This window comes from Thunnus thynnus, chromosome 6 (genome assembly GCF_963924715.1).
Source record: "Thunnus thynnus chromosome 6, fThuThy2.1, whole genome shotgun sequence".
Lineage (NCBI taxonomy): Eukaryota > Metazoa > Chordata > Actinopteri > Scombriformes > Scombridae > Thunnus > Thunnus thynnus.
Genome location: NC_089522.1, coordinates 31,475,668 through 31,489,066, shown reverse-complemented (window position 1 = coordinate 31,489,066; position 13,399 = coordinate 31,475,668). Strand labels below are relative to the sequence as shown.

Genomic DNA, 13,399 nt, shown 5'->3' with positions numbered 1-13,399 from the left:
ATGCTTCCAAATCAGTGCAAATCCACAGCTAATCTCCTAAACATGTGTTTTTTTTTATATTTTAAATGAAAATACAACGTACTGTAGTCTTTGCTCCACTAATAGGTGGAGCGACAGCACCGGATCATGTCACTTAAAAGCGAAAACGCCTGCTGTCAAGCCGTCTAAAGTTGAAAGCGAACACCTCTTTGAATCCCATCACGCATATCACGTATGACGAGATTGCAGCTGAGCCGGTTATCTCGGGGGGAGATAAGCGAACAATAAACAGACGGATTATTAAAAGTCGACGTGATGAGAAGAAAACGAAGAGTGACGAGATGTTGAAAGAGAGAGAGAGAGAGAAAGCGAAGTGATAGGTGAGAACGAAAGAAAAGCAGATGGTGACGGGAAGGAAGTATCCCTCTCAGATAGAGTGATATACGAGAGCGAAAAAGAGGAAGTAGTAGTAACGGACGTCAGGAGCCTCTTAAAGTGTGTGTGTGTGCTTGTGAATATGTGTAAATATCTACGAGTGAATGTGGGTATAAGTGAAACCGTGAGTAAAAACGCGTGTGTGTGCAGATTGTGAAAGTGTGAAAGGGGAAAATAACGTGTATATTTTTCTTTTTCTAAAATACTCGCAGTGAATCCGAGACGTGATTTAGCCGCGCGAGCGTCCTTCCACGAATCCTTCTTTCCCGCCTCCTCTCCTTCCTTCCTCCCTCTCACACATCACGTTTCCCCCCATTTCCTCTTTGTGAAGATGCAGCTGTGGTGTTGTTTGTGTGTGTGTGTGTGTGTGTGTGTGTGTGTGTGTGTGTGTTGCAAATGGATGCACCCTCACAGCCAACATGCATTCTCAATTAGACTCATATAACATGCTGGCAGTCTTGTTGGGGCATCTGCCTTGGCATTGACACACACACACACACACACACACTCTTTTAAACCACAGCAGGCTCTGAGAGAGGTTGTGTGTGTGTGCATGTGCGTGTGTGTCTGTGGGTGTTAATGAGAGGGTTGTGGTTTTTGTTAATTATTTGGCTTTAACTATCTTATTTACATTTGCACAAAAGGAAAGGGTACACCGTGGCCCCTCCTGGTTGATGTGAAACCTGCGTGTGTGTGTGTGTGTGACTCACAGTGGCCGTCATGTTGTTGCTCTCCTCCATGATAGCAGCAGAATATTTGTTGGAAGGCATCACTGTCACAGTCGACTGGTCCGATAGTTGTCCTGACTCCTTTTCGAACCTGGACGAGACCAAAACAAAACAGGAAACAATCAGATTGTTGCGCCTTTAAAAACCGAACCAGTCAACACAATCAGTATCACTGCAACCTCTTCAGTGTTTCTCAGCTGCTTTTTTCAATAGTTGCCTGTTCAACTTCTGTATTTGTGGTCAAAATTGGAGAAGCGTCTTTACAAGAGCAAACGGTTCCTTAACAGGCAGAAAAAACGAGACGAGATCTTTGCATTTTAACCCTTTGAAGAGACGCGATGAGCAATTTATTGCTAACGCCCACCGCTATTAGAGAGTACAGTAGTAGGTATATAAGTAGAGTAGGAGCAGGAGCTCTCTGTGCATCCTCTAGCGATACGCAGCTAAAATCAGGTACTTCTCGGGTCAGAGATAGCAAATTCAAGAAGTGAAAGACGGGAGCACACTGACCAACGTTTTCACACGACTGAGTCATTATCAGAGCAAAGAGTGGCAGACATTCATTCAACACAAAATATGAGCGATGACATTAGACATCATACTCATATGAGACTACTGAATCATGTTTCTGCTTGTATGAAAATGAAAGACGTCGTGATACCTGGACTTGTGGGACATCACGTAATCCAGCAGCAGAGCGGGAAGCTACAAAACAAACCGATCGATGTTTGACGATTCTGCAAACTTTATGTTCGATGACGGTTTTTTTTCATGTTCAAAATTCTTTCTTTCAATAATATTTGCACATGTCAACTACAGTACAGTTAATATTATGTTAAAGATTAATTGTGACAGGATGCGTACACAGGATCTTTGTATAAAATTTGAACGCTACAGGTCCATTCAACATGATGCGAGTCTGGTTTTGGATATAAATCAAGAGGTCATAATTTCTAGGAATGCAAAGTACAAAGAGAACACAGAAGTAATTGAAACTAACATTTACAAAAGCCTTAACAGAAGCTTTCTGAAACACGTAGTTATTAAAGTATTACAGTGAATTACAATAAGAGTGAAACTCCACCGACTGTAAGTTTGAACTCACTTCAAACTGTTTTTGTATCCAAAATGATATTTCACTTTGTTTTTGACTCACAACAATCCAAAGTTGGCTTTTAACTCTTTGAAATGTGTGTAAAATATCACAACTTCCCCCATAACATTTTGTTCTTTTCTTCAAATGAAAAGATGACAAAAGATCAACTTTAACAGATACTAAAAATCAACAAACTACTAATCAAACTAACCTTTGTCTGACCTTTTTTTTCCCCGACTCTCAGCTGATGGAAATGAACATATTTTTCCTTGTGAATGCTGGATGGAATCAGAGATGAGAGAGGAGAAAAAAAACAGAAAGAAATAAAGAAGTAGTGGAGTAAAGCTGCAGGAGGGAAAAGACAGAGAAAGGAGGAAGACTTGAGAGGCGCAACACTGACGTCTCCAGTTCTACAAGAGTGGGAAGGAGCAGATCTGACATGCCCATACAAACCTCAGGTAAACAGATACACAGGCCTGTCAGGGTGTGGGTGTGTGTGTGTGTGTGTGTGTGTGTTTAAGACCACGAGTGCGTAGGAGTGAGCAATATAAGTGTATGCGTTTGTACATGCACTATGTACGTGGTATGCCTGCATTCTTTTGCATCCTGTGACTGTACATCCTTGTGCCTCTAAGAATGCATGTTGTGTGTGTGTGTGTGTGTGTGTGTGTAGGGATACAGTATATGTACAGTGTGTTTGCATGTTAAGGTTTATATTTCAAGGAAATGACAGGTCAATAGCTTTGTCAAACAAGCCTGTGCAGAGAGACCTGCAGACCTCAGGTGGCCCACCGTCAGTTTTAGTTTAAGTCACGTTAATCTGCCCGGAGACGCAAAGAAACACATCAAATAACTCTGAGAAATACAGTTATTAAAAAGCACAAAGGAGATAAAGACTGTACTTGTGCAGAGTAATATGTTTTAAATAGAAAAACAACTGTACACTACTGTAATAAATAACAGTGTCACTGAGGTCTTGATTCAGTTCTGCGGTCGACTCAGTGGTGTTGTATATATTGTAGATATTCCTAAAGTGGACGTATTCTGCACATTTACAGCTCTATATTTATATTCTGGGGTTCTACTGGAATATCTTTGCTTAATTTACTCCTTATTGATCTTTAGGCAGCCCCTCAGTTCAGCCTCTGTCTGAAACAGGCTGTTTTAGCTCCTGTCTCTTTAAGGCCCCGCCTCCCGATCAGCCCACTCTGCTCTGATTGGTCAGCTTCAGGAAGCTTCCTCCTGCTCCGGAAGCTACGTAAGCAAATTATAGTAGCAGGGTTTCACTTCTTTTTCTCCTTCTTTACTCAAAATGACAACTTCTCAGTTACATCCGTACATGTTCAAACAGAAATCTGATCAGAAATATACGAGTGGACAAGAGGCCGTTTGTGAGCGTGTGCAAACAATCTGATGTCATCACGAGGAGGAAGTAGAGGTAACTTTGTGAACAGAGCGTTCAGTGCAAGTTGAAGCCCTGGCTTTTGACTTTCAGGGACATCGACAGCCAAAATTATAAACAGTATACAAATGACAGAAAATCACAAAAAGCACGACATGTCCCCTTTAACACTTCTGCTCCTCCATGTTAATCAAAAGGAGAAACTCTTTCAGTATAATACAGTTCAACACAACTGCACCACAAACTAAAGCCGTGTGTTTTCACACATGTTGACACAAAGCAGTAGGTGGTCTCTGTCCTCGTAGCTCGTAGTTTACGTTCTCTGCTCTGATTGGCCGTTTGTTTTCTGACGCAGACGCCGAACTAACAAACCAATAACGACGGCAGTTTATCTGCATGCTTCATTCTTCATTTTAAAGTCACGTTGTAGACAACTCTGTGCTTCCAATTTCAATGTAAATACCTTAACATGCAAACATTTGCTAATTAGGACTAAACACAAAGTACAGCTGCGGGTGACGGGAACGTCATTAGCTTTTGCAGTATTGGTTTTGCATAACAGTGCACATGTGTTTCCATTTTTCTGGTCAGCGTGTGTAACACAAACTTATTTCCCTCCGCATTACACAATTTAATCTCCGTCTCCACATGAAGGCTCTAAATGATGCTTGATTACCTGCTAAAAAAACCAGAGTAGATAAACTCACCAGATACAGAATCTATCAGTTTTGGCGTCGTTCTTCACCCTTTAAAAGCTTGATTTAACTCTCAGAGTGATAAATGAGAGAAAGCTTCCAATGTTTTGATAAGGTGACGTGAGATCAGGCCCTTTTCTGACTAATTGAATAGTTTGTTTCTTTTGGGGGGATTTTTCTTTTAACATTTCATCAGAGTTTAGAAGACAGCTGAAGATAACCAGAACGCTGAGGTCATAAATGTGTATGAAGTACGTACAGTTAATAAATGTACATTTATACCATTAGCGTGTATGTGTAAGCACATTAGCAGGCATGTAAGCTTTCATCACACGTGGACCCTACACAAAAGACCCACATAAATGAGGCCACCAGGTGCATCCTGCACACAGAGGACACACACACACACACAAACACACACACACACACACAGACATGTTTCCATTACTTACCTAACCACAGTCGCTACGTGCCAGACTCCAACTCTTACCAATCTATCAAATAAAACATTATAATGTACCGTAATTGGTTATCAGGCTTTCCAAATTAACAGTCTTTTAAGTCGATTGTGGTATTATTATGCGCAAACACTCGCACGCACACTTAAGTATACACACACACACACACACACACACACACTCATACATATGCCAAAACACACACAAACACACCCTCGTGACATTATTTAATTTATTTTATGTGATTGATTGATTCATGTTTCTTCTTTTATGTTTGTTTTTTTGTCCAACGGTTGGCTTGTTTGCTTATTTTTTATGGATTACACGACTTTTGTATTTGATTATTTAATGTGTATCGAGGTGAGATTCTTTTTATAAACCTCGAGGAGTTTTTCTAAATCCCACCTTCACAATTTGCTTCTTCTTCTGTGCGAATAAACAGATACACCAACGCCTGTTTTAATTAACCTGATTCCTGACAAAGAGCTCTGTCCTTTACTGACTTATCTTTGTTCATGTTCATATTTTTTTTTTACCAAAAAGCATGCCGTTCCTCTCAGGCTGCAGGTAATATTTTCCATTAAAAGTAAAAACCTAGACGAACATATCAACATTTTTCTAAACTTCTCTCTTCTCTTCTCAGGATTTTGGCGACTAAAAGTTCATTTTAGACAGATTTATGTGAGTAAAATCAACCTGAAACAGTAAAAATGAGGAGGAGGAAGACAAATAACTCACTTGACATACAAATGGCACGTGAATATTGTATTAAAATTAAACTCTGACCTTCAACTTAATCTTAAATCTGTTGGTTTCATGTTTTTTGTGACTTGTTTTGTGTCTCCAACAGAAAAAAAGGAAGGGGAGTCCCCCGTAATGTGACTGTGTAAATAGATTTATGTCCTTACGACCTGAGTAACACTTTGTTGTTGTCAGTGAGTCAAAGCGTGCAGAGATTGGTGACCTTTTACTAACATAAACCGTCTCTGACAACAATACATATCAATCAGCGAGGGGCTGTCCCTTCTCCAGGCCGCTGCTGCGTGATGAAGTTCATCATTCAAACAGGATGTTGATGGCACCTCCTACTCTCCGTGCCTTTGACCTTTCACCTACAGACCAAAGAGGAACCTGCTAACTGTTTACTTTTGCTAAAAGCTTTGCATTCAGGCCTGGGTTCGTTTCTCTGGGTGTAATTAAGCATCCGATTAGGCTCGTCAGTGGCTGAACGGGTCTTACTGTATGAGGTCATGTGATTATACTTACGACCTATCAGCTGAGCATTTAGACAAACCAAAAGATAAAGAGTATCTACGCATTTACTTACATTAAATCTTGTTAAGTCATTTCAGGGCCTCACGCCAGGTACAAAAGTAAACAATTAATGATTTTATCAACCAACAGCGTCAGAAATATCTGTTTATGTCGACTTTTAATATCAATTCAAACCTGCAATAACTGATTTTTGGGCCTTTTGGGGACAGCTGAAACAAGCTCAACACCGACACATCATCACCTGTTAAGTTGATATGTAAGCAAACAGTTGCTTATTCCCACATGCAGCAGTTACGGAGCAACATTATCGTTCATCTGGAGTCGTGTTTCTGTCCGATATTCACTCTCTTTTAGCTGTTTTTACTCTCTACCAACTCCTGAGGGAAATATCTGGCTCTGTAGCTGCTAAATGCTCCTCTATGTTCACCAGCTCGTCTACAGCTAACTGTTCGCCGTGTCGTGCTGAGCAGGTAGTGTAAATATCAATTACAGTTTCTGCAAAAAGAGAAAACGCAAGAGAAGAATTTGTGTCTTTTGTGACTGGTACCGGACGAACCCACGTCACTGTAAAACACACAGTCAGCAGCTGAAACCAGTGATGCTACCCACAAACCCCTCTGCTCTCTGCATCTTTGCACTGAGATGTTTCTAACTGTATCTTTGCAGAAACATGTTTCAGCTTTTTAGAAACAGAAAGTGGGGTGGGGGGGGGGCAACGAGGATGAATTAAAAGAACCCGAGGAAGGATGGAGGGCAGAGAGTGAGGGGCCCAGGAAAAGGGAACATGGAGGACGAGGGGGGGGCTCCACATCAAAGTTGTGTCTGGTGGCGAGAGATTAGGGACCGCATTGCAAGAGGGGATTGTTCACTCCCTAAAGGCCTGTGTGTGTGTATATGTGTGTGTGTGTGTATATGTGTATGTGTGTGTGTGTGTGTGTGTGTGTGTGTGTGTGTGTGTGTGTATTAAGGGGGGTCAGCTCCTCAGGGTCTCTCGCTGGGGGCTGCATTCCTTGTCTGTCATGTACTTTATGGCCCCTTCCAGCTCAGATCGGGCCCTACAGTTTATACATTGTGATGTTGTACAGACTGAACTGTGAAGGTTACGTACAGTTTATCGTCCGCTCAGCGGCCTGCGCCAAGAACAGCCAGTAAATCACTTTTTTAATTAAAAAAACACCAAAACTACAAATAAAACTACATCAGACAGAATACCAGCTATTAAATAATACTACTGGAAGCCTGATCTTTGTTTAAACGGACAGATCTGACTCTTCAGCTGCACTACGGATGAAGAACTATATTAAATCAGTATTATAATATATTGTAAATCAGGAACCTAAACTATTTTATTATGTTCATGTCAAAGGATGATGATGTCTTGAGCTTTAAAGCTTCATTTGTTTGAAAGTTTTGCAGCTAAACTATACGATCATGTGACACTGGTGAGATATAAGGAGAGAATAATTAAGAAATACTGTCATTTATACTAGAAAGATGAGAGAGAACATTTTGACATGATACCAAGTTATCAGTCGATTATTAAAAAAAATCAACAGAAAATTAATTGCCATCTATTTTAATAACCTGTTAATCATTTTTAAGCAACATGCTCAACTTTTCTGCTTCCAGCTTCGAATATTTTCTGGTTTCTTTAGTCTTGTATGACAGTAAACTGAATAAATGTGGGTTTGTGGGTTGTTGGTCGGGACAAAATAAGACAATTTTGGTTGCATCTTGGATTTTCGGACACCGTGACTAATATTTTTCAACATTTTCTGACATTTTGAAGGCAAAACAACCAGCAGTTAAATATTGTATTGTATTCTCTCACCAAAATAACAAAGCCAGACATCAGATATTTGTTTAAATGAACAGATCTGACTCTTACAGTGAACTACAAAAAAAAAAAAAAATGCAAATCAGAATCAACAGAACTATGCAGACGATACTGAAGCACTGAGACTCATTTCACCCCTAGGAAGCTCACGCCCAAAGTTTCAAACGTCAGAAAGTGCTTCGTTAGTTTTTAAAGTTTCGTCTTTCTGCAAAAACAATCGGCTGAAACATTCTTACTCTGAGCAACAGCTGCAATTCAAACTGTCAATGTGGAGCGTCATTTCTCCCGATGCTCGTCAATAAATCCAAACAGTCGTACAGGTGTGAGATGTGTGTGGACGGTGCTGCCGTTGGCTCAGTCGAGACCATGTTGAGAGAGAAAATCTCTTGGCAGCTCAGGTGGTTCGAGATGACTCAGATGAATATGACAAACATAAATCTCCCCTAAAAACCTCTCTTGAAAGCAACTTGGCTTCCAACAGTATTTGGACAATGTGTATTTACAGGATTTAAGTTTAAAATATGTCCACAGCCTCTGGGCAAAAGCTTTTACAATTAAATTGATAGATTTTGTTCTTTTTTTTCCTGACTGATTTCCTTCATTCTGCTCCAAACATCAGTTCTGCTGGTATTTTTTTTTTAAAACTTTGCACCACCCAACTAAGTCAATAAATTCAGAATTTGGGACATTAGTCACATCTTAACCTTTATTCATGCTAAATAAATAATGACATACAGTGGGGTGGAGGCTTATGTATTCCAGATGAGAGGACCTGTCACAGATCTAATGCAACTCTTAAGATGTAACACGCACCAGGTTTGGACACACAAATTCCACATTTCCACATAGTGTGACGTGTTAATCATGCAGCTCGTTGTCCTGCGGGTTCGCTTCATGATAAAAACAACTAAAACATAACTGTTCTGGGACTGAGCCAAGGACTCCTTTTTGCTGTTATTATAACATAAATAAATCTATGACAGATTGTTATTACAGATGTTGGCATGGTGTTTTTATGTGAATGAAAAAGGTTTTGAGGTAACTGCAACATTTTCATAAATAAAAACGTTTTTTGTCTCTGGATCAGATGTTAAAATGTTTCTTATGAAAACATTATAATACAAATGATACGCAGAATCTAGAAGTTTAATCTGTTTGAGCCGTCTGTGCAAAACTCACAGCAGCATTAATAACGTTGCACAGATCAGACATGTGTCAACTCATGAATTTTGCAGTTTTTGATTCTATTTTATTTAGTCTATAATTTTGCTTTATTTTAATTGTATTGGTTTATTGCTTACCTCATTTTATTTTTGTGATTTATGCTACTACTACTAGCTATTTCCCTTTGAGATCATTAAAGTATTTGCAGATGAAGAAAGTATTTATAAAAGTATTCTTTGCATCTGTCTATCTACACATGCAACCTGCTTTATGGGACAAAAACAGAGTTGCTGCACTTCCATCTGCATCGGTACCAGTTCAAGTTTTGCACGATGGGACGAGGAGGAGGAGGAGGAGGAGGAGGAGGAGGTTTGATCCCCTGAGTGACTCTTAGCCGGCGCTTTCTGCAAAAAGGACTGTTGGCAAACGTAGCTGGCACTTGATCAGTAACTGTCATCATCTTATTTAAAAAAAAACAACTCGAGTGTGACTCATTTATCCCAATTATATCCTGACACTATCAGGATGTGACAGATTTGATCCCTGCAGGATTATTCTGAACCAACAACTAAGTTAACATTACGGAGTCAAAAAAGTGAGTGACGCATGTTCTTTCGTAATGCGCTATGTGCAGATACTCCATTTCAAAAGGAACCACAACGTTAACCAGATATTGTATTTCCTTTATCATGTTCATCTGAACTGATGACACTTCTCTAAGCACTGCAGGTACCTCCCATACAAATCAAAGCAAGTGTCATGTCTTAGAAGTGAGTCAATCTGCTTTATTCTGTAAAAGATTAGAGATAAAATGATTAACTGCTTAGTTGATCTGCAGAAAGATAATCAGCAACTAGTCATTTATTTAGGCTCCAGGTTTTTTTTTTTTTTTAAAAAAGTGTATATTTGCTGCTATTATCTGTTTTTTTTTTTTTTATTGTAAACTGAATATATTTAAGTTTTGGACAGTTTTTGTTTTTTAAAGGGTTAAAACCTCCATCTGAGGTCACATGACCTGTTACCAATGATGTTTTTTGAAGTATAAACATTCACTGATTGGTTTTCACCAAATTTCCTCTGAAATTACATCAATTTTTGCCATAAAAATGCAATAAAGTTAGAATAAAAAGATGTTAAACTATGCAGACGACACTGAGGCACTGAGATTCATTTCACTCCTATGAAGCTGACTGTGTCAGAGGATGAAAAAAGTGTATTTTTGCTGCTATTCTCTGTTTTATTTCATTGTAAACTGAATATATTTCAGTTTTGGACAGTTTGAAGACCTGATTTTGGATGGTAGGAAGTGTATCCTTCACTCAACTGAAAAAATAATAGACAATGAGTTGCAGCTCTAGTCCAGATAACACTTCTTTCTAGAATATTCCAATGTAAAACAGATTTTTTTAAAAAAGAGGAAGAAGAAGAGGAAGAAGCCTTAAAGCCTCTATCTGAGGTCACATGACCTGTTAGGAATGTTTTTGAAGTATAAACATTCACTGATTGGTTTTCACCAAAGTTCCACTGATATTACATCAATTTTTGCCATAAAAATGCAATAAAGTTACAATAAAAAGATGTTAAACACACCTGCAAGTCCGAACTATATGTTCAAGTTGTTTTTTCTAACGAGTGTCAGCTGCACAAATGTATCGCTGTCATTTTGAAACATACTTGTAAATACACTCCTAGGGTATCATGTTAAGTTGTTGAAGTGTTTCTGGCTCGTGAGGAGGTCTATCTGCCCCTGCTGGCGGGTAAAACCACTCAACCACCTGAATGATGTCAATATTCCTGCAGCTCGGTGACTCCTCCCCTCCGCTATCTGCACGCCGTCTCTCTGCGCTCCAACATGAATGAGAAGACTTTTTTATACTGCGAGTATATCTGTTCCTAACTGTCTGACAACACGTCTTCTACAGCTCAACTAATAAATCACCAAATGACCTGAAAGCAATAATCCTAAAAGGAAGTTCAGCCGGTAAAACCACCGTGTTCAAACACCTGGGCGCGTTCAAAACCAGGAAACCGACAAAAAGTACAGAAATCATGTCGAGCAACCCCCCCCCCCTCCCTCCCACACACACAGAACACATGCAAGTCATGCAAACCAGTTTACCCAACAGAAACACCGCAGACACTTTGTAAAATCACTGTTAATTCACTTTCTAGCACCACACACACTATTTAAAGTCGTGAAAACAGCGCTGTAAGAACATTTAAGATGCTAAAAGGTGCGATTACGCACGATGACCAACTCTGAACTCGCATTGGAGCACCTTGGAGAAGTTTTAGTCCTTGCAGAAATACTAATTACCTGCTAAGAGGAGATACAAGTACTATAAACTAAAGAAAATGACAGTTAAGTTGTAAAAACTATATAGTGTTATTGAAATACTACACGCGATAAGTGGAAAAGTTAGTCACGATTCTGCGCCACAGACGCGTTAAATTCATCCATGATTTGGCGTTTATAAGAATATTATAGTATCATTTTAAGACATTCAATCATTTAAAGCGACTAAACTCCGTCAAACACACTTTAAACATTTATATGACAAGTGTGGTGAAGATGAGGATTAATGCTGCCTCATCACCGGGTTCAACAACATCTGTATGCAGCTCGGTTTACCGTGCACATGGGCAAAAAGACAACCGACCTGCAAATGTTCACAAGTGCACGATGAAATAAAAGGTAAAAAAAAATAATAATAATACAAAACATACCACAAACAAAGAGTCCAGCTCAGCAAACTACGTCCAAAACTCTTATCAAGTTTGATAAAATAAACTTGCGCAAAGAGACTTAATTGTAAACTCGGTTAGTGAACGTGTGCAATAAATCCTGCACACAACCGCCCTCCCCGGAGAAAAAAAAAACTTACATAACCATCCACGCTTCTTGCACTCCTCCACGACAGGAATAAAAAAAGGATGATGGATAGAAGAGGTGTTGTTTTCTGTGGAAGTCAGATGAAAAAATGTGCGTAAAAGTCTTTTTTTTTTTTAAAAAGTGAGCCTTGAAGTCTGAAGCACAAAGCCAGTCAGGAGTCAGTCTGGAGCTCAAGCAGGAGTTGTTCAGTCTGTGGAAGCATGCTGCTGCAGATCTCTCTCTCTCTCTCTCTCTCTCTCTCTCTCTCTCTCTCTCTCTCTCTCTCTCTCTCTCTCTCTCTCTCTCTCTCTCTCTCTCTCTCTCTCCGTGTGTGTGTGTGTGTGTGTGTGTGTCCCGCTTGTACACTGAATGAACTTCACGGTGGGTCGGACCATGAATATCTGAGCCGAGCTGCTTGCAGGTCGAGATGAGAGCAGATTGGTCGCTCAGGGCGTTCGAGGCTTTCCCAGGTGTGAATGTCAACTCCCATTTTCTGTCACCTGAGGTTAAAAACGTAAAATAAAGAACAGAAACTCTTTTTTTTTTTGCCCACCTCACCCCACCAACACTCATCTCTCTCTCTCACTCTCTCTCTCTCTCTCAGTCTCAGTCAACCTCTCTTCACCATATTTCGGTGGAGAAACAGAAAGGAAGAGATTTTCCCCTTTATTCTCCCCCACAGTCAGACTACTGAACAGAAACTACAGCAGTTTGTCTGATTATCCGCACTTCTCTTTTTATAACTTCTTCTAATGAGGACAAAAACAGTGTTGGACTGTAACTACCGTGCCCAAATACAATGTTGAGGTACTTTATTCTTCCACTCTACTACATTTCAGAGGGAAATGTTCTACTTTCTACTCCACTACAGTTATTTGACAGCTTTAGCTACTTTTCAGATGAAGATTTCACATAAAATCACAATCAGTGTCATTTGAATCACCAAGTATGTTTACACATACAAGGAGTTTGACTCTGGTTTAGTGGCTCTCCGTGTATTTGCACAGAATAGCAACACTGCAGTCTTCAGGAATATACTGTACTGATACAAATAGTGCAAAGAGTGCATGGAGCATTTGGAGAAAGACTTTGGTTCAACTAATGCATATCCTCACACTGATAGTTTTAATTGATATTTTGCCATCTAAACCACATTTTTAGGATGAAATAACCTCTACCTTAAATGGCAGTTGTGTCTTAAAACAACAGTGTCCATATGAACAGTGAAAGAGGGTTCTTTCCTCACTGTAATCATTGGATTTGTGGCTGAATATCTGCCACATTTACAGTCTTTTTAGCATCAAATTCCCTCCTTGTGTTTCCTCGGACAGTGTTTCCCTGTTGAGCTGTGGTGGAAGTATAGTAACAAAAAGAGGGACTTTGACACACTCTCTTCGGACCCACGACTGTTTGCTACAACCAAATATTTGTAATGGTGTCCCCGAAGTGACGTAATCT

The 13,399-nt window shown here is 39.7% G+C and overlaps 1 protein-coding gene across 3 annotated transcripts in view; it reads right to left on the bottom strand.

Annotated features, from left to right (window-relative positions):
• Positions 1-12,198, bottom strand: part of dnmt3bb.1 (DNA (cytosine-5-)-methyltransferase 3 beta, duplicate b.1) — a 53,458-nt gene extending 41,260 nt beyond the window's left edge. The window contains exons 1-2 of one of the 3 annotated variants that reach the window (XM_067593359.1): positions 11,955-12,198; positions 1,125-1,233 (exon numbers count right to left, since the gene is read on the bottom strand). In XM_067593359.1, the coding sequence (XP_067449460.1) occupies positions 1,125-1,233; positions 11,955-11,962 (117 nt within the window). In that variant the 5' untranslated portion in view covers positions 11,963-12,198. Of the gene's footprint in view, positions 1-1,124; positions 1,234-11,796; positions 11,908-11,954 lie in introns of those variants that run through there. The other 2 variants (XM_067593360.1, XM_067593361.1) reach the window with 2 other exon arrangements.
• Between the last annotated feature and the right edge of the window lie 1,201 nt (positions 12,199-13,399).